General features: G+C 39.1%; 1 protein-coding gene across 1 annotated transcript in view; it reads left to right on the forward strand.

Annotated features, from left to right (window-relative positions):
- LOC119719719 (mucin-5AC-like) overlaps positions 1 to 21,857 on the forward strand; it is a 111,554-nt gene that overhangs the window by 78,407 nt on the left and 11,290 nt on the right. The window contains exons 24-25 of the mRNA XM_038189218.1: positions 11,458 to 11,919; positions 12,385 to 12,432. Coding sequence (XP_038045146.1) covers positions 11,458 to 11,919; positions 12,385 to 12,432 — 510 coding nt within the window. The remainder of the gene's footprint in view (positions 1 to 11,457; positions 11,920 to 12,384; positions 12,433 to 21,857) is intronic.

Below are 21,857 nucleotides of genomic sequence, written 5' to 3' on the forward strand. Positions count from 1 at the left end.
TTAGACCATCACCCACAAATAGTCCTAGACGAAATTCGTAATCGTGACGTCATCAGGTGTCAGGTTACGTCACGTCAAAGATACACTTTTCCCGTCAAGTTTTAAAACGCTCCATTTCGGCATTTTCGTAAATCCGCTCGACGGTACACTTGGTACACACTTAGACCATCACCCACAGATGGTCCTTGAAGAAATTCGTGATCGTGACGTCATCAGGTGTCACTTTACTTAGAAGAAAGTCGTCATTGTGGCGTCATGAGGTGTCAGGTTACATCACATTAAAGATGCATTGTTTCCCTATTGCTTTTGTACACGTTTTTCTTTAAACTGATACACTTTTCCACTTCTATACATGTATGTCTGATTGACTTTACACTTGTCAAACACTAGTAAGACCAGCAGCCTAAGATGGTCCCAAGTGAGTTCGTAACGATGACGTCGCCATGTGTCACGTGACGTGACATTAAATGAGCATTTCTTCGAATCGCTATAACTTCGGAAGAACAGGTACAAGTCTGATTGGATTAAACCTTGGTATGCACATTCACAGGAACGTGTTATAAATGAAAATTGAAGGGACGTCATCATCAAATGTCATGTGACGTCCCTTAAAGGGGCATTTTATTCTTTTATACTGGCCTATATCTACAGAACTATAATGTTCGATTTGGTTGTAACTTGACATGTACGTATTATAATGTGCTGTTATAGATGACATGTACAGTGACGTCACTGATTGTTCATCCCGTGCTCAGAGTATTTCAAATATCCGAAACAGCTTGTGTTTGTCCACAAACACATTTCTAGTTTTTTTTTTTTCTCCTTTTTCAGACTTTTTCTCCATAGGTTTAACACACGTTTCTTCTACAAGTCCACTTTGCCACTTTTTTAAATCCGATTGATTTCAGACTTGGTACATACTTAGACCACCACCCATAGATGGTCCTAGAAGAAATTTGTGATCATGACGTCATCAGGTGTCAGGTTACATCAAATTAAAGATGCATTTTTCCCCATATGTTTTGTACACGTTTTAAAACACACCAGTTTGGCATCTTCGTAAATCCGATCAACTTTAAACTTAATTCATACTTAGACCACCACCCACAGATGGTTCTAGACGAAATTCGTGATCGTGACGTCATCAAGTGTCAGGTTACGTCACATTAAAGATGCATTTTTCCCCATAGGGTTTGTACATGTATTAAAACGCTCCATTTCGGCACTTTCGTAAATCCGATCGACGTTACACTTGGTACACACTTAGACCACCACCCACAGATGGTCCAAGAAGAAAATTTGTGATTGTGGCGTCATCAGGTGTTCGGTTACGTCACATTAAAGATGCGTTTTTCCCCATATGTTTTGTACACGTTTTAAAACACTCCACTTTGGCACCTTCGTAAATCCGATCGACCTTAGTCTTGATACATTTTTAGACCACCACCCAAAGATGGTCCTAGAAGAAATGCGCGATCGTGACGTCATCAGGTGTTGGGTTACATAACATTAAAGATGCATTTTTCCCCATAGGGTTTGTACACGTTTTAAAACACTCTACTTTGGCACTTTTGTAAATTATGTGATCGACGTTAGACCTGGTACACACTTAGACTACCACCCACAGATGGTCCTAGAAGAAATTCGTGATCGTACCAATGCCGAGATGGGTTATAGATGAAAATTCATGTGATGTCATCATCAAATGTCATGTGACGTCTCTTAAAGGGGCATTTTGTTCTTCATAGGCCTATATTTACAGACCTATATGTTCGATTTGGTTATAACTTGACATGTACGTATAATGTGCTGTTATAGATGACATTTTTAGTGACGTCACTGATTGTTCATCACGTGCACAGAGTATTTTGAATATCCGAAACAGCTTGTGTTTGTCCACAAACACATCTCTAGCTTTTCTTTCTTCTTCTTCTTCTTTTTGTTCCACTTCAAATGCCATTGACTTTGTGCACGTTTGTTCTCAGTGCCACTTTTGGCATTAATCTTTGTCATACATCATTCTAAATTTGCATAAGCATAGTCCCCATAGCAAAGATGTGTCCCGAAGAGTGACGTCATGGTGACGTCATCGACTTATTTATTATAGATTTTTGAATATTAAATTTTTCCCATAGACTTTGTACACAGAAATTTAAAAAAAAATTGTCGCTTTTCAAAGGGCATTTTTGACTCTTTACCAGTAATTCATTTACACCAATCTTTGTCCAAGCAAAGACCCTAATTCAAACAACATTGTGTAATGATGACGTCATGATGACGTCATCCGGTGTGTATTTATAGGCAATTAAATTGTGACACTTTTAATATTTAAAAATGCATAAGAAATCAACCGTACGCGTCCGCAGCATTCAATTACCGGCAAGTGTTAGAGTAGGTTGAGGTCTTTATTTCATTCAGTGTGTTTGAAATCACGTGACCCTTGCTTCCGGTCGAAAAAGGCCAAAACCGGAAGTGGCTTATTATTTGAAAGTGTTAATAGATATGAACTTGCTTTCAACTGTGTTAGTCTCTTGGCTGATAGTATTCTTCAAATCATCTACCGATGACGTCATGCAATCTTCGAGCGCCCTCTAGCGACAGGTTGAAAATGTTCAAAAATGTATTTTGAATAGATGTCTGTGGCGAAGTTTGTCGGAATCGCCCAAATATTAGTGTGTATGATGACCTTGACACACTTAAGACGTGTGCGAAGTTTTAGGTGAATGACATCATCAGACCGGAAGTTATAATAAAAAGACCCTTTTTCATTTGAAAATTCCTGAAAACTCAACCATGGCAGTTTTTATGTTAGTTTTTACTTTAATTGTCGATTTAAGGGTAGGTCTAAAACATTTCAAAGCTTCGAGGCAATAAGCGAACTCGTACATGCCCTGCTCACGCTTAAAACTTCAGGTTGACAATACCTATGCTCTAAAACATGCACGGAACGTCTATATGTACATACACGTACGTTACGCACATACTGTACATCGTATGTCAGTCAGCCTGCAGAGCACCTGTTGCCGAGGTCAAATCCTGTCCACATCACAGTGACCGTTTTAGCCGATTTTCGGCTAACTTTGACAGATTTTATGTTCATGCGTGCGCATAGTCAGGGACGTGTGATAAAAAATCATAATGCCGAAAAGCCCTATGTTACGTATTTAAAGGTGCAGTTTTTCTGCAGTGGGATTTTCCACAAGTCTTTTCCTATACAACACTGATATCTTACTGAGTAGTTCTGAACTTTTTTTTCGCGCTGTCATTCGATTGAATATATTCCTAAGGGTCGGAATATCAAGTAATATTTCATTAAAATGTTTCAGTTCAAAAGGCAAATTACAAATTTAAAGTTGCAATTTTTCTGCAGTGGGATTTTTTTTAGCCCGTTAACTTTGTACACGTGTTAGCCCATTGACTTTGTACACGTTTTCAAGCCACCATTTCTATAACTTGGTGATCTGGAATCGTCATCAATGTTACAGTCAAGGAAGACCCTCATACAAAAATTATGCCAAGACTATGACGTCATGATGACGTCATCACCTAATTTTTTTTATGGATTTTTGAAAATTTACGTGCATATTATGAAGTCCTATATCTACAGAACTGTAAGTCTGATTGGGTTGAAACTTGGTATGTGGCTAGACCGGTAGTGTTATAGGTATAAAAAAAATTAGGTGACGCCATGATGATGTCATCCGGAGATTTTATATGAATATTTGAAGTTGTTGACCTTTTAGCCTTATCTCATGAATGTAACATGCAAAATTCAAAATTCTTTGTGTATTTGGTCTGTTAGGTAAAAGGTATTTGCACAAAATTTTGAAAAAAATATCTGACATCATTATGACATCATAAAAAGGCGATTTTTCAAAATACATATAAGGAAAGGTCTGACTGTTATGAAACTTAGTGGGTAGGTAAATAATGGTACTAGTATACAAAGTTTAGAGTGACGTCACGATGACGTCATCGTTTGGTTTATATAATTTTTAGATATTTATCAGTTTATTCTGCTTCCACAAATTGCACACTTTCTTTCATCGGATTGACATCAAACTTGGTTCAAACCAAAATCACGATGACAAAATGTGCATTGAGAAGGGTCTTAAGGATGACGTCATTGCAGGGCAAGTGACATCATTTCATAAACTTATACTTTAGGAATTATTCTAAGCGTTTTGAACAACCTTTAACTGCATGAAGCACTCTGAAAAGTGACTGCAAAAGGACAAACGAAACAAATATTTGTAAAATGCGAAAAAGCCCTGTGTTCTGTTTGCAAACAGACATACAGCTCTAGTTTCTTTCTTCTTCTTCTTCTTCTTCTTCTTTTTTTCCCAAAACCCCATAGACTTTGTACACGTTTATTCTACACGCCACTTTTGCCCTTAAACTTTGTTGCATATAGTTCAAAGTTTGCATAGACATAGTCCATACAGCATAGATGTGTGCGGACGAGCGACGGCATGATGACGTCATCATGGGTTACGTGACGTCATCATTCATGTGCATATTACAAAGTCCTATATCTACAGATCTGTCAGTCCGATTGAGTTGAAACTCGGTATGTAGGTAGATCGGGATATGTTATAGACGAAAATTGAGGTGACGTCATCATGACGTCATCGTGTGGTTTTATATAGATTTTTGAAGTTTTGGACCTTTAAGCCATATCTCACTAACGCAATATGATAAATTCAAAATTCTTTTTGTATTAGGTTCGCTGGGCAATAGATAAATGCACAAAAATTAGGAAAAATGTGTGACGTCATAATGACGCCAACAAAAATGCGAATTTTTGATACACATATAAGGGAATGTCCGATCGTCTTGAAACTTGGTGGGTGGGTAGATAATAACACTAGTACACTAAATCTTCAATAACGTCACGATGACGTCATCGGTCGATTTTTAAAGATTTTTTTAATGTTGCCAATTTTTATTCTGCTTACAAAATTTAACACTTTCATTAATCCGATTTTTTTCAAACTTGGTACAGACTAAAACCACAATAAAATAATGAGCACTGCCAAGCATTGTGACGATGACGTCATCATTAGACATGTGACGTCATCATTAACTTGTATATTTTAAGCCCCTATATCTCATGAACAGTACGCCAGATTGGGTTGAAACTTGGTATGGGGGTAGGCCGGGATGTGTTACAAATAAATATTGAGGTGACATCATCATGACGTCATCGTGTGATTTTATATAGATTTTTGAAGTTTTGGACCTTTAAGCCATATATCACGAACCCAATATGTTAAATTTAAAATTCTTTTTGTATTAGGTTTGTTAGGCAATAGGTATATGTACACAATTTTGAAAAATGTGTGACGTCGTGATGACGTCATCAAACATGCGCTTTTTTGAAACACATATCAGATAATGTCCGATCGTCATGAAACTTGGTGGGTTGGTAGATAATAACACTAGTACGCAACATCTTAAATGACGTCACGATGACGTCATCTGTAGATTTTTTTACGATTTTTTTAATATTGCTAATTTTATTCTGCTTACAAAATTTAACACTTTCATTAATCTGATTGTTTTCAAACTTGGTACAGACTAAAACCGCAATAAAATAATGAGCACTGCCAAGTATTGTTACAATGACGTCATCATTAGACATGTGACGTCATCGTTTGTATATTTTAAGCCCCTATATCTCATCAACAGTAATTTAGATTGGGTTGAAACTTGGTATGGGGGCAGGCCGGGATGTGTTACAAATAAATATTGAGCTGACGTCATAATGACGTCATCTTGTGATTATATATATATTTTGTATATGACAAATGCAATATGCCAAAATCAAATTTCCATTTGAATGAGGTTTGTTAGACAAAACGTAAATGCACACAGTTTTGCACGAAACAGAAAAACATGACCTCAATTAAAAAAAAAACATAATGCGGAAAAGCCCTATGTTCTGTTGCAAACAGACATAGACCTCTAGTTTCTTCTCCTTTTTCAGACTTTTTCTCCATAAGTTTAACACACGTTTCTTCTACCAGTCCACTTTGCCACTTTTTTAAACCCGATTGATTTCAGACTTGGTACATACTTAGACCACCACCCACAGATGGTCCTAGAAGAAATTTGTGATCGTGACATCATCAGGTGTCACGTTACTTCACATTAAAGATGCACATTTTCCCCAAAGGTTTTGTACACGTATTAAAACACTCCACTTTGGCACTTTCGTAAATATGATTGACGTTACACTTGGTACACACTTAGACCACCACTCACAGATGGTCCTTGAAGAATTTCATGATCGTGACATCATCAGGTTTCAGGTTACGTCACATTAAAGATGCATTTTCCCCATAGGGTTTGTACACGTTTTAAAACACTCTACTTTGGCACTTTCGTAGATCCGATCACATTAGACTTGGAACATACTTAGACTACCACCCACAGATGATCCTAGAAGAAAGTCGTCATCGTGGCGTCATGAGGTGTCAGGTTATGTCACATTAAAGATGCATTGTTTCCCTTTTAGTTTTGTACACGTTTTTCTTCAAACTATACTCTTTTCTACTTCTATATGTCTGCTTGACTTTACACTTGTCAGACACTAGTAAAACCAGCAGCATAAGATGGTCCCCGTAAATCCGATCGACTTTATACTTGGTACACACTTAGACCATTACCCACAGATGGTCCTAGAAGAAAATTGTCATCGTGACATTATCAGGTTACGTCACATTAAAGATGCATTTTTTCCATAGGGTTTGTACACATTTTAAAACACTCTACTTTGGCACTTTCGTAAATCCAATCGACATTAGACTTGGTACACACTTAGACTTCCACCCACAGATGGTCCTAGTCGAATTGCTCACCAAGTGCACAGAGTATTTCAAATATCCGAAAAAGCTTGTGTTTGTCCACAAACACATTTCTAGTTATTATTATTATTATTATTATTCACAATATGTCTTATATATCTGACATCATATCCTTCTGCTTATTTGCCGATGACACAAGTTTGGTGTACGGCCATAACAAGGTGGATGCAGCTATTGAGATTTTTAATATTGAACTTAAAAAAACAACAAGAAGTACTTGGCTTTTATCAAAAAATTGTGTATTAATCTGCTGAAATCTACATGCATAACTACATGACATTTTCTTCAAGACAACAGAAACATACCAAATCTGTTCCACTAGTTTTGAATGATGTAAATATAAATCATGTCACAACGGAAAGATTTCCATATAAGAAGTTCACTTATTTTCCTTTGTATTGACTAACAAACCCCCAGATAGCAATTTCATGTCATCAAAGTCAATTTGAGCAGTGAGAAAATACAAGCATTTTCTTAGAAAACACTTAGCATTTTTCAGTCCACTCTGTTGAGTGAACTTCTTATATGGAAATCTTTCCGTCACAACTACTAAATTCTTAAGTGTTACAATAGATGAAAATCTTACGTGGAAGAAGTACATAGTGATATCTTCAGCAAGATATTAAAACTATTGGTATAATGAATTGCTTAAAATTCTTCATCCCCAGCAACATTTTAGTTATTCTTTGTAATTCTTTAGTTCTCCCGTATTAAATTATTCAGTTATAAACTGGGGTAGTTGAGTAAAAAAGTGAGCTGTTCGCATCATGTCTAATGCTGGTCACCGTGATAAATAGGGAACAAAAAAACAAACAAATAATGGGGAACAAATGATAGAATCTGATAATAGGGAACACAAGATTGTATATGTCTCCACAGGACAAATTCTATAGGTGAATATGTCTCCACAAGGTTAACTAGGTATATGAATTTTACTCAAAAACTAGGAATTTCCAAGTTTTGTTGAAGTATTATACGTAAGGGATATTATACATAAGGTCCGAATTTCAGCCCAGGAATTAAAATTCTGGTTAAAATAGAAGATAAATTCTGGTTAAAATAGGAGCTTTTTAAAATTAGATTTTCAAACTCAAAATTTTAGTACACGAGAACAAAGAAACGACTCCACAAGGATACAATTTCCAGAGTCTGTGGGCAAAAAGTTATTGTTGTGTTAACACTGAAGATATGTTAGACCTTTAGAAAGTAGACCAAATCTTTCAAAGTTTATTAACAATGGTAGGCCACCAGATTACGTGCGACATGTAGTGGATTTTTTTTTTTTTACTTCAAACAGAAGCCTCAACAACCGAGGCCAAAACCACCATTGCGAGCACTACCGTTACTTCAACTGTACCATCAACTACTGAGGCACTATCAACTACTGAGGAGGTAACAACCACTGTTGTGTACACAACTACTCCAGAGTCAACTACAGTTGAAGAGACGACTACAGTACTGAGCACCACTGAAGAAAGTACAACAGGTAATGATCTTGTGTATAACATTAACTGCAATCAAACCGTTCCACAAAAGAATTTGTGATAGGAATAGACCATATTTGATAATTGTTAATCAAATTTAAAAATAGGCTGTTGTGATATCCAGCTCCTCCAAGTACAACAAAAAGGGCAACCACTCATATGACTACAAAGGTTTCCTCCACAACTGCCCCACCTTCAACAACTGCCCCACCTTCAACGACTGCCCCACCTTCAACGACTGCCCCACCTTCAACGACTGCCCCACCTTCAACGACTGCCCCACCTTCAACGACTGCCCCACCTTCAACGACTGTCCCACCTTCAACGACTGTCCCACCTTCAACGACTGCCCCACCTTCAACGACTGTCCCACCTTCAACAACTGCCCCACCCTCAACAACTGCCCCACCTTCAACAACTGCCCCACCCTCAACAACTGCCCCACCTTCAACAACTGCCCCACCTTCAACGACTGCCCCACCTTCAACAACTGCCCCACCTTCAACGACTGCCCCACCCTCAACAACTGCCCCACCTTCAACGACTGTCCCACCCTCAACAACTGCCCCACCTTCAACAACTGCCCCACCTTCAACAACTGCCCCACCTTCAACGACTGCCCCACCCTCAACAACTGCCCCACCTTCAACGACTGTCCCACCTTCAACAACTGCCCCACCTTCAACGACTGCTGCACCTTCAACGACTGCCTCACCTTTAACAACTGCCCCACCTTCAACGACTGTCCCACCTTCAACGACTGCCCCACCTTCAACAACTGCCCAACCTTCAACAACTGCCCCACCTTCAACAACTGCCTCACCTTCAACAACTGCCCCACCTTCAACGACTGCTGCACCTTCAACGACTGCCGCACCTTTAACAACTGCCCCCCCTTCAACGACTGCCCCACCTTCAACGACTGCCCCACCTTCAACAACTGCCCCACCTTCAACAACTGCTCCACCTTCAACGACTGCTCCACCTTCAACAACTGCACCACCTTCAACAACTGCCCCACCTTCAACGACTGCTCCACCTTCAACGACTGCCCCACCTTCAACAACTGCCCCACCACTTCATTGACACTTACATACACTGTATTAACACAAAGTACACATTGTCATTACAGTAAGCAGTGTAACCCTGTGAGACATGTAGACAAATAGACTAATTAGAATTTGTATACCCAGTTAGTAGTTTGGCCATATATTATTGTTTAAATAATGTAAGATTCCATATATTTTGTATAGAAACATCTAAGGATTTCCACAGCTTGGGACCCTCGTGCTTGATTGTATTTTGGCGAGAGTCATACGAGCAAAGGATTGATGAAATTTGTTCACTGTCTGGTGAAATGTTGGTGCAAACATACAGTGGATGGATTTTGGTAATTTGTTGTGATTTGGTTGGTGCATGAATGTCCCAAACTGGAAAGAATAAATATCTTTTTCTTTCAGTGTTTTATAAATATGAAAAGGCTCCGAGGTCATCAACCAAGGAAAACACCATTGGTTAAACCATTGCTTAAACAATGGCACATCACTGCCAGACTGAAGTTTGCTAGGGACCATTCGGAAAAACGTCGTTGAGTTTAGGAAATCCATTGTTTGGTCGGATGAGACAAATTTGGAGCTCTTCGGGCACATGAATGGATGTTGTATACAAACACTTCTCAAGCAAACAAAAATCGGGATGAACAAATTGTGGATGTGCTTCGAGAGCAAAAGGTCTGGTGAAAGAGTACAAAGGCTTGTGTAAATGAACAGAGCTTGACCACTGGTGATGTTGCAGTAGGCAGTGAAACAACTGACCGTGGATGGATGTGGCAGGCACACTTACGCAGCACATACCGGTACACCCAGCCTCTCACTCTAATGCATGTGTTTATTAAAGTCTACTTTTAGGCCTGGACAATGGAATAGAATAGAAAATAAGTTACTCATTGAAATAAAGATCAGTAAACAGCAAAAAGAGCAAAAGATTATTTTGTTTTCACCCAACTCCAATTGAAACTTTGTGGACTGTATCTTATAGGTCCTCCAAGTACAACGGAGAAGTCAACTACTCGCGTGACAACTACTGAGGCTCCCTCAACAACTGCCCCACCTTCAACAACTGCCCCACCTTCAACAACCAAGGAGGTAACAACAGTTGTGACCACTACCCCTGAATCTACCACAAAGGAAGTCACTACAGTGGAGTCGACCACAGGTTAGAGGTTTTGGGATAGACTGACTTTTGATTCTGATAAACTTATAGTTAAATTGAATGTTTGAGTTACTTTCAAATGTTTTACAAAGTTCTGTATTAAATCATTATAAAATCACACACACAAAACAATAAAAGGACCAGTAGTGTAACAAATGAGGACTCCCAGTTACACCACTAAAAGGGGCCGGCCACATGTACACACAAGGGGGGGGGTCAAAGTCAATGCGTATGTATGGTAGTGATAATTTGCTTTAAATAAATTGTCATAAAATAAATGTACTTTCTAATCATTAATACCTACTAGAACCAGCATTTATGCATCAAAACACTTTACCCCTCACCCTTTCCATTTAGATTTATCTTCCCATGCCAGTGCCACCGTCAGCTAATGCCTTGAGAGGCCATTAGACTTTAGAAAATGTGACATTATCAGAAGGCAAAAGGGATACGGGCCCCTATCAATTTGGTCATGTAGTTAGAGTCAAGAGAGTTTTTTTATCATTAAAAACAACTTCTTACCTAAAACTTACTTCTCTCAAATCTAACGACAATATTTTTGAAATTTGTCCATAGAAAATATGATTATCGTATGCATTTTACACTTCGGGCAATGTTATTCAACACAGCATTTATGGTGCATCGTGACTACACCGGAATGCGTATGTGTACAGGCAGGGGGAGGGTGTTTGGAACCAATGCGTATGTCATGCGTACGGAGGGTCTAACAAGTCGGCTTTATGGACAGTCCCACATGTGCAAGAAAGAGGCAGAAATAATAACTAAAAATAACTATGAAATAAAAACCTTTCATTCATTATCTTTTCACCATTTTCAATTGTATGCCTCTTTCTGTTTTGTATTTCCTTCATTTTTATTTTGAATCACATCAGTGTCAACTACTTCACCACCATCAACTACTCCAGAGGTATGTGCGGATGATCTTGACAAATTGCCAAATGTGACGATAATACGCGAAGACCCAGAATCAGGCAATGAATTACAACCGACTGACTGGTGGCGCCCTAGCAACCCACCCAACGATGTTACATCACCACACAATGGATCATGTTTGGGGGCTACCTTCAGCCCACGGGTTGAAATCACGTCGGTCATCATAAAGACAGAACAAGGCCCACCGGGAGACATAACTGTTTCCTTCAAATTTCAACCAGGTGACAGGCAACCATACCTGCCTCTAGTAGATGAAGCTGGCTCTCCTATCTTTATTGGCAAAACAGATCAAAAGATCTATCTACCATCCAGTATGGCGTTGGTGACAGGACTCAAAGTTTGCATCATCACCTCAAACCCAGATGGTTACAAAGTGATATTCAACGGTTGTGAACACGGAGGTATTTTTATAGTCACTTATTTTCTCTTTACTTCTTAAGCATAATGATGGAATGGCTGTAGAATTGAATGAATCAAGGAAACAATGAAAAGGATGATGAAAAAAATGGAGCTTAATCTACAGTATTGGAAAATAAATGCAATGTGAATGAAGAGTGAAGAGAAATTTCTGCTGCTTTAATATTTGTTGACAAAAAATGAATCAAACTGCTGCAAACTACTTATTTGACTGGATTTACCTGAAACGTACAAATCAAAAAAAGGTGAACGGCCTAACCATTTCAATCCCAGCAGGACCTTTGTTAGTGGTCAATCGTTGGAGGAACTTTGTCAAACTTTCCACTAGGATCGAAACATAAGGCCATGAAATGTTGTTGATTTTTGTAGTAGTTGTTCAGTTCTCTTAAAAAAAAAAAGTAGGATCAAAAATATACTGATAGTTGATTTTGCTTTCTTAAACAACACAGTGACTACAACCAGTGCACCCTCAACAACAGAGGCACCCTCAACAACAGGTGAGCTAACGGTTTTGTTGCTAATCCTCAAAAATGCAAAAACTGTCTACAAGTGTTCCAGCAGGACTTGCTAAACAATATTTGATGCATGGGAAAATGTTGATAATCAAACAGTTATAATTCAAGACTGTACAAGGGACTTGATAATACTGTAGCGCGACAGACCGCTGCCACCATTTAGCGAAATAACCCGAGTCCGTTTGGCCGAAATATACCGCCGACTTCCAATGTAGTAGCTCACAAATCAGATGGGGGGAGGGGATAATTAAATAATAGACAAGGACAAAGGAATTATATTGGACACTGACAACTGGGTTTCATGTGCCGTAATAAAAGATATATGATTTATTCAATACTCAGTGGGCCTGTAATTAAGGGGTGTGCATATGTGAATTAATGTGCCTCTTATTTGCTATGTGGGAGCCTCCTGTGGGGGGCTTATTGCGCACCGCGCCTCCTATAACAAAGGGGTTGCAGCCGCTTGTAACGAGCGCCTCTAATGCACCCGGCTCTCCTCTGTGCTCTGGCCACGACTGCTCATGCAGCCTCCAGTGAATCCTAGTTAGATCCAGTCAGCCTCCAGTAGCTCGCTGTGATCCCGATCCCAGTGAGGGACCAGCGGTACCCAGATAGTGAGTCAGCCTCCCGATCCTGTCCCGATGGGCTTGTGTAGCCCAGATCCTGAGTAAGCCTCCTGTAGCTCCTGTGAATCCCGGTTAGATCCAGTCAGCCTCCAGTAGCTCGCTGTGATCCCGATCCCAGTGAGGGACCAGCGGTACCCAGATCGTGAGTCAGCCTCCCGATCCTGTCCCGATGGACATGCGTAGCCCAGATCCTGAGTAAGCCTCCTGTAGCTCCTCCTCGCGCCGTGCACGACTGGAGTCCCGCTTCCGCAGTTCAGCTAACCAGCTATACTCACCAAGTCAAGTTGCTCGGCGAGTCCCACCAGAGAGAGAGAGAGAGCGCGCGCGATACGCTCGGCTTTTATAGCCGCGCCGCGGACGTAGCAGAGAGTCCTACATTGCGGACGTGGAAGAACCACGACTGTGCTGCGCGCCTAGCGCGCGGCGATAGCGCCCTCTTTTGACGCCCCTATACAGCGCAGAGCTGATTTTGCTACAATACTTTATGACTGTTAGATAGAAAGAATTTATCAGAAGGGGGACAACAAAGCGTGAAATTTAGGCCATCAGCTTGGGGGTTTGGTTGGTATCAAATCAGGGCATAAATGATTATAATGAGCATGCACAAGGTATACCGCCCCTAGAGTGGTAACAAGCATTTTGATGGACATTTTGAAAAAAGGGGTGAGAACACCCAAAAAGCTGCCACTGTTGCAATGCTATCACATATTTTCCATCTCCGAAGGTGTATACCATGCCAAAAATCGCTATGATGATTATTCCCCTCATTTGATACCGATGGCCAAAATTTTGGATCGAGGCTGATGGCCTAATTGGGCCAATACCTGTGGCAACTTGTATCAAACTATTGAGGAGAAAGTTAATCATTTTTTTTAGCAGCAGTAGCGGTAGGCCACCAGATTATATTCAAGGTGAACTAGATTGTTCACACTTGAATTTTCTGCATTGAAAATAAAACCAACATGTAACATTATTATGACTTAATTACTATAAACAGAAGCCTCAACAACCAAGGCTAGAACTACTGTTGTCAGTACTACCGTTACTTCTACTGTACCATCAACTACTGAGGCACCATCGACTACTGAGGAGGTGACAACCACTGTTGTGTACACAACTACTCCAGAGTCAACTACTGTTGAAGAGACAACTACAGTACAGAGCACCACTGAAGAAAGTACAACAGGTACAACTACACTTATGTTTGTGGACAAACACAGGGCTGTTTCGGCAACTTTTTTGTGATATGTGACATGTACACTTTTAAGTATGATTCCATCCAGGAAAGATGTGTAGTTCCGGTTATAATAAATGGTGGCATAGGTATGATTAAATTCTCATAGGGTTTTGAATTCTGATGTCCCATCACGTGATGACGTCATAATGACGTCACAGTAATTTTCATCTATAACTTTAAATTGTTTTTGTAAAGAACAACTTAACCAGAGCAAACATCGTTGAAAATAAGTTCACATCTTTCACCAATTTTAAAATACAAGGCACTTCCGGTTTCAACCGGACGGAAGGGTCACGTGATTTTGCATGTAATATCAAAAATGAAGACCCTGGATTAATAATAATAATAGTGGCAGTTTATAATGCGCCGGTATCCGGCATAAATGACACTCATGGCGCAATACAAAATTAGATCAAATCAGCAATAACAAAACAATTAAATTTATTTAGACAAGAGTATTGTGAGTGATCTGGAACAAATTGGTCTTCAGGGCCACTTTAAATTCAGAAACCAATGAGATATTGCGAATGGCAAGGGGTAATTTGTTCCAAAGATGAGGATTATTCTATCAATTTCCGCAAAAGTCAGTTGAGGTCTCTCATATTTGATTTTATATTGATTTTCAAAGATTAAATCTATTAATCTTTAACGTGACGTCACGTAACCTATAAAATCATCATGACGTCACTTCAATTTTCATCTATAACACATCCCAGTCCAGGTACATACCAACTTTGAACTTTAAAATATACACCTTTTAACATGATCCACATCACATGTCCCGCGATAACGTCATGGTAACAACACTTGTCAGTGCACATGCTTTCATTGTGATCTTAATGTGCACCAAGTTTGATGTCAATCCCATGAAAGAAAGTGTAAAAAATTTGTAAGCGGAATAAAATCTTAAATGTTAAGAAAATCATCAAGTATCAACTGATCACGTCAGGGTGACATCATTTCAAATTTTGCATACATTATCTACCTATCCACAAAGTTTCATGACGAAGGGAACTTCTGTTATATGCATTTGGGAAAATGTGACCCATATGCCTACTGATTGGTCAAGCTCGAGTATGGGCCCGCTTAATATTCATAAGTCATTCATTGCGCATTCGCACGTGCTATTCACAATGTTTTCAGGCCAACGTACATTTTGTACGTTGGTGTACTTACATTCGTTTACATGCGTACATGTGATTGCAAATCATGAAATCTCGCAAAAGTCTTCTTTTTTTTCAGCCTGCGATTAGGACCAAACATTAGAAGTCTCCTGCACGTGTTTCACATGAAAATGAAGCGTATATACTTTCCTTTATCTATCAAGCCTTGCCATTTGGTTCGGCCTTTCTTTAGAATCGAATGTACACCTAAAAACTATCGGCCCTCGATTGTTGATAAACAATATGATTTTGTTTGACAGGCCATAACAGCATTACACGATTCCAACTTTTCTCTTTTTTTGCCATCTTGGCCAAACAGTGCATGTATAGAGGCACTTTTTGTGTTTTTCTGTAGTCTCGAATAAATCTCGTAAAATCTTGTGTACGCTTTTGGGCCAAACGTACTTGACCTCGGGATGAGAAACTGAGGTCAAACAGGGCTGTGTGCGTGACACGGCTACTGACTGAATTCACATATTTTTATTGTGGTCTTGATGTGCACCAAGTTTTACGTCAATCCCAAGAAAGAAAGTGTAAAATGTTCTAAGTGTAATAAAATGTTAATATTCAAAAATCATAAAAAATCAACCAATGACGTCATGGTGACGTCATTTCAGGTTTTGCATACTTATGACACCATCTACCTATCCACCAAGTTTCTTGACGATTGGGCCTTTCCTTATATGTATTTTTAAAAAATGGCATTTTTGATGACGTCATCGTGACGTCACACATTTTTTCTAAATGTTGGCCAAACACATGTTACCTAACAATCATAATACAAAAAGAATTTTCAATTTTGCATATTGGGTTCGTGAGATATGGCTTGAGGCTCCAAAAATTCCCCCCAAAAATATAATAAATCGCACGATGACATCATCGTGACGTCACCTCAATTTTTACCTGATAACACAACCCGGTCTACCATCATACCAAATATCAACCCATTCGGACGTACAGTTCTGTAGATATAGAACTTCAAAATATGCACATTTGTGATGACGTCAGGTGACCCATGATGACGTAATCATGACGTCACTCTTCGAGACACAACTTCACTATAGGGTCTTTACCTGAGATAAGTTTCATTGGAATAGGACTTTGTTTTAGGTCAAATGTGGGTCACACCAATAACGTGTACAAAGTCAATGCGATTTGGGGTGGACCCAAAAAGATAAAAAAGAAGACAAAAAAATATCAGAACAAAAACAAAGGCTTTTCTGCCGTTCATCAGAAAAGCCAACTACAGATTTGCGTTTGTTGTTACAATCGCAGAGTGGTTGGGTAGAAAACTATTTTATGAAACACTGTCCAGTTAAGTCAAGAATATTTTTGTGTAAGAGCAAAGGATCACAAAATTAAATCCTTTCCAAGACAAACAATTATTGTGATTAAAAAAATGCATTTTTAGTGGTGTGATAAATTTCAGTAAACATTCTTTGTACACATACAAGTTATTTCTGGCTTGATAACGTCATTTGTCAAAAATGGGAAGTGAATCCTGATTTAGTTCGGAGTAGATGTTCATTGTAAAGTTAAATAACGTATGAAAATTTGGACAAACTTGATGATAAATTCATAACACCGAACTTCCGGTTTGATGACGTCACAGTGTTTGGAAGCAAAAGGTGAACTTTGTAATGGTAACATTAATTGGGCTAAGATATACGACATGGATCAAATGATAGAATTAAATTTAAAATATAAAATTTGATCGTTAGCATATTCTCATAGAAGTAACTTCCTGTCTGATAATGTTATGAATTTGAAACCTTGCCAAGTTAACTGTGGTTAATCAAAGAATACCAAGGAGCAACTTGGTAAAATTTGAACCTATGGTTTTAAAATTAACGAAAGCAAACTCTATTTTATGTGCCGCTAGGGGGCGCCCTTCCATGTGATGACATCATCACGCTGATTTTTTTGTGTCTGGGGTTTCTCACAAAAAACATTCACAATTTGTATGTGTGTAGTAAAATGCTTCCGCTTTTGATATATATTTGATTTTTATTGCACTTCCGGTAACACCGGAAGTGAAGGTCAAGCAGTTTTGTGTCCGGGACAAGAAATGTTTCTCACAGCATAGTCTACAACCTAACACACAAAAAAAACGAACACGATTCTCTATTTAGTTCAAAAGATATAGCACAAACTATTTGGTCAAAATTTGCCCTTTGATTGCTTGTAATTTGATACCTGATAACGTCATGTAACAAAATTTATAACATCTTCGTTTCATGGTACAAGTTCACACTGGGTTTTATGATCACACCGTGAACCATTTTAAAGAATTGTTGCTTTGTTTTGGTTTCAGGCCAAAGTCTTCATTTTGAATTGACACAACTTTGACCTTCCAGTAGACCCGGAAGTAAAGGTCAAATGAGTTAACGCACCGACAAAAAATGTTAATCAATTCATGGTCTATCTGATTACAAGGTTGGAAAATAATTGATCATTTTGTTCATTAGTTATAGGTGGAAGAATATCGTCATTGTTTTAACGAAAATTGCTTGTAATTTGACACCTGATGACACTATCATGACGTCAGAGTAATATGCACCACTAAGGATGAGGGCTGATATATGTTGAAAGTTACAAGTTTATACCATATACTGTTTAGGAGAAAACCTGCGGAGAAGTATTGTCCAGAAAAAAAATTAAAATCCATCAGAACAATAACAGAGAGTGGTCGGGTTGTGCCTGACCACTCAAAAATCTTAACGGGAAAAAAAGGCTGATTCGGCAAATAAGCGATATGAATTGAATAGCCATCAAATGATTTTAAACAACTACTGAGTTCAAAGGAAATTCTAAATTTTCAAATTAACAGACTTTTGTGACATTACACTCCTAATATTGAATTTACATCACCCGGACACAGATTCCATTTTATGAATGTTTCATTGCGGTACCCGCTGCTACTTTCTATTGGGTGAAGTGCAGGCAGCACTTCCCAGAAGGTCCTTGAGTGGCAAGAGAGGCACCTGTTGGAATGGAAGTGTCCCATCCCAGTTGCAAAAGCTAAATGAGCTGGGACAACCTAACCTCATTGGTTCATGTGTGGTTGATCTATTAGAGCAATGAGAATGAAGAGGTCGTGACGACCTCGCAAGCTACGACATGCTTAACAAAACAAACTCTGAAAGGTAACTATTATTTTTATGTCAATGTGACAGAGTCCAATATCAGTCTCCATGATGATAGAGCAATGAGGTATATTTTAATCGAACAACCATAGGACCCCAAATTAAACAAGCTTAGTAGGAACATATTTAACTATCTATTAGAGTCTCCTTAATCCCCTATTTTAAATGCACCTGAATGCTTCTCAAATTCTTCTAGTTCCTATACAGCAGACTTACAGGAGGGTTATACTATGTGCAGGAGTAACAACATACTCGAAATAATTACGTACCAGAGAAAATTATATACCAGGAATACACACATGCACACGTCCTTACGCAAGTCTGCAGCAAGTTATCTTAACTCGCATGCCCCTTCAAATGAAATTGTTACACTGCACAACCAGTACCAGCCCTTTAACCAACATTTATCCTGCGAATACAATCCTGCAAAATGTACATCAATGGAAATCAACTTCATGAGAGACCCCCCAGCCCCACCAGTTTTCAACATAGATGGTCAACAGCTCCTGCAGTCAGAAACAGTGAAACTTCTGGGCATACACATACAGAAGGACCTTAAGTGGGATACAAATATCGCCGAACTCAATATTACAACGAGCAAAATAATTTTGTTTTAATTGCCTGTGTTGTAGTTCATCAATTTTTAGACCTTGCCATAATTATTAGGGAAATCCTGGGCTTACCCCAACCTCAAAACATTCTTCTTTTCTTTTGGGTTAATGATGTTGGTGTTTTAATCAATAAAGCCTATCTTTTAACAATACTGTCATATTGCCGATTTCACCATACATTGTGTTGTTTATACAGTTGTCTCTTGTTAATCCTGTTGTTGTCCTTGTTATTGTACTTTTGTCATTGTCTTCATTGTTGTCCTTGCTATCGTCGTGGTGGTGGTCGTGGCCATTGTTGCCATTATTGTTGTTATTGTCCAGAGTAATATTTCTTAATGTAATGCCAATGTATTTTTTTTATCCTAGCTGATACTAATTGACAGTTGTTTCTAACTTTTTAATGCAAAACATATTTTAATGAAGTTTGGGATTTGTAAGTTACTGATAGTTCTGGGGCTGGGTCAGTGTTGGGCCTGAAGCTGGGACAAACAACTATTTTAGGGGCTTACATTTGGGTAATTGTTATTTAGTGTACTTGTTAACCTCTTTTTTAATTGGATGTATTTTTAAGTACTGTGCACAAGATTGTATTATTTGTCTCGACTTATTACAATTCAATCTCTGATTGCCACATTTTGTCGTCAGAAAGAAATAAATCATTAATAATAATGTTCCTCACTGCCCACAATAGGATATTGCAGGGTCACAGACCCTAGCTCTTAAACTGAGATTGATTACTGCAACACATAGCCAGCCTTAGGAGTCTGATCGATAGCATACATCAGCCTAACAACCAAGAAGCACCAGCCTCACTAGGAAAAGACAACCAGGCCCTTAATATCAGGGTGTATGAACTGGGTTCATGTGCTCCTTTGATAACCTCACAGTGTTCATCGCTGGTCCAGCACGCTTGCGCTCCATGAGCTGAATGCATTCAAACAGTGGTCCATATACTGTCCAATTGCATGCATGCTGGGTGGAGCACAAATGTTGCTACACATGTGCCGTGCGCACAACCAGACTACTAGATATGCATAAAAAGTGCAAGCTGCCTCGTACTGTGTTAAAGCACCTTTTGTTGCATCACACTATAATTGATAATAGTAAATACTATTTCAACATTTACTTTTGGGCTTTCTAGCTCCTCCAAGTACTACAGAGAGGTCAACTACCCGTGTGACAACTACAGAGACCCCCTCAACAACTGCCCCACCTTCAACAACTGCCCCACCTTCAACAACCAAGGAGGTAACAACAGTTGTGACCACTACCCCTGAATCTACCACAAAGGAAGTCACCACAGTGGAATCAACAACAGGTAAGAAGTTTTGGAGAGATTGATATTTTTGTGTTATTAAGTTAAAACAGCTGCCTAACAACTTTATAATTGGACATTGTATGATTTTACCACAAACAGAAGCCTCCACGACAGAAGCTAGAACCACTGTTGTGAGTACTACTGTCACTTCTACTGTACCATCAACTACTGAGGCACCATCGACTACTGAGGAGGTGACAACCACTGTTGTGTACACAACTACTCCAGAGTCAACTACTGTTGAAGAGACGACTACAGTACAGAGCACCACTGAAGAAAGTACAACAGGTACAGACAGACTGTAGAGTTTAAAATAGCCCTCAAATGGTCTCACATAACTAGGGAATAATTGTAATTGGGTCATTCCATGTCAGACCAACACACTTTTTACATCATGTCTTCTGATTTTGAGAAAAATTGCTGTGCTTGTAGGTCCTGATGAGCAATGAATGCACACCAATTTTTAGCCCGAACCAACCTACCATGTGGTCAGGGCAGAAACCACAAGAAATTGACATTTTTAAAGTAAAATACAACCCTTTTGGTAGAAATATGTCAAAACCATGTCAATTTTCATGCAATTTTCATGGAATATATGCGAATGTGGTATTAAAATAGTACAAATTGCATACTCAAATCAACTCTTTTGTCAAAGTTAAATTTTGTGAAAAGTGTGCAAAGTACACCTAAATTAAACCAACCAAAACAACGCTAATCAGCCATATGAGACACACCTGGACTAGCTAAAGTCAAAATGATGTCTCACACAACCAACCAGTGCCGCTCCGACCAATTCACTTCAAGTGTGTGAGCATTATGTGGATGAGTCATCAGCATTAGTAGCACAAAGTTATGGACTGTATTACATGGCAAGGCTGATGAATACAGTTACAGGGGTGGGTGAAGATGAAGAATGGTCAGAGTTTGGCGATGTCCGATGAACAGCAGATGGCAATTTTCTTACCATTGTGAAGAAGGCAAGAAAGTCATCCGTCAAGGGTCCAAGCGTTCTTTATCTTGGGCTGATTTAGGGGAAGACATGGTGCCAGCAGTAATAAGAACACTAAGTACTCAGTACGCAAGTGCAAGCTGCCTCGCCCTGTGTTAAAGCACCTTTTGTTTCATCACACTATATTTGATAATAGTAAATACTATTTCAACATTTACTTTTGTGCTTTCTAGCTCCTCCAAGTACTACAGAGAGGTCAACTACCCGTGTGACAACTACAGAGACCCCCTCAACAACTGCCCCACCTTCAACAACTGCCCCACCTTCAACAACCGCCCCACCTTCAACAACTGCCCC

The sequence above is a fragment of the Patiria miniata genome, unplaced genomic scaffold (genome assembly GCF_015706575.1).
Source record: "Patiria miniata isolate m_02_andy unplaced genomic scaffold, ASM1570657v1 HiC_scaffold_8, whole genome shotgun sequence".
In the NCBI taxonomy this organism is placed as follows: Eukaryota; Metazoa; Echinodermata; class Asteroidea; order Valvatida; family Asterinidae; genus Patiria; species Patiria miniata.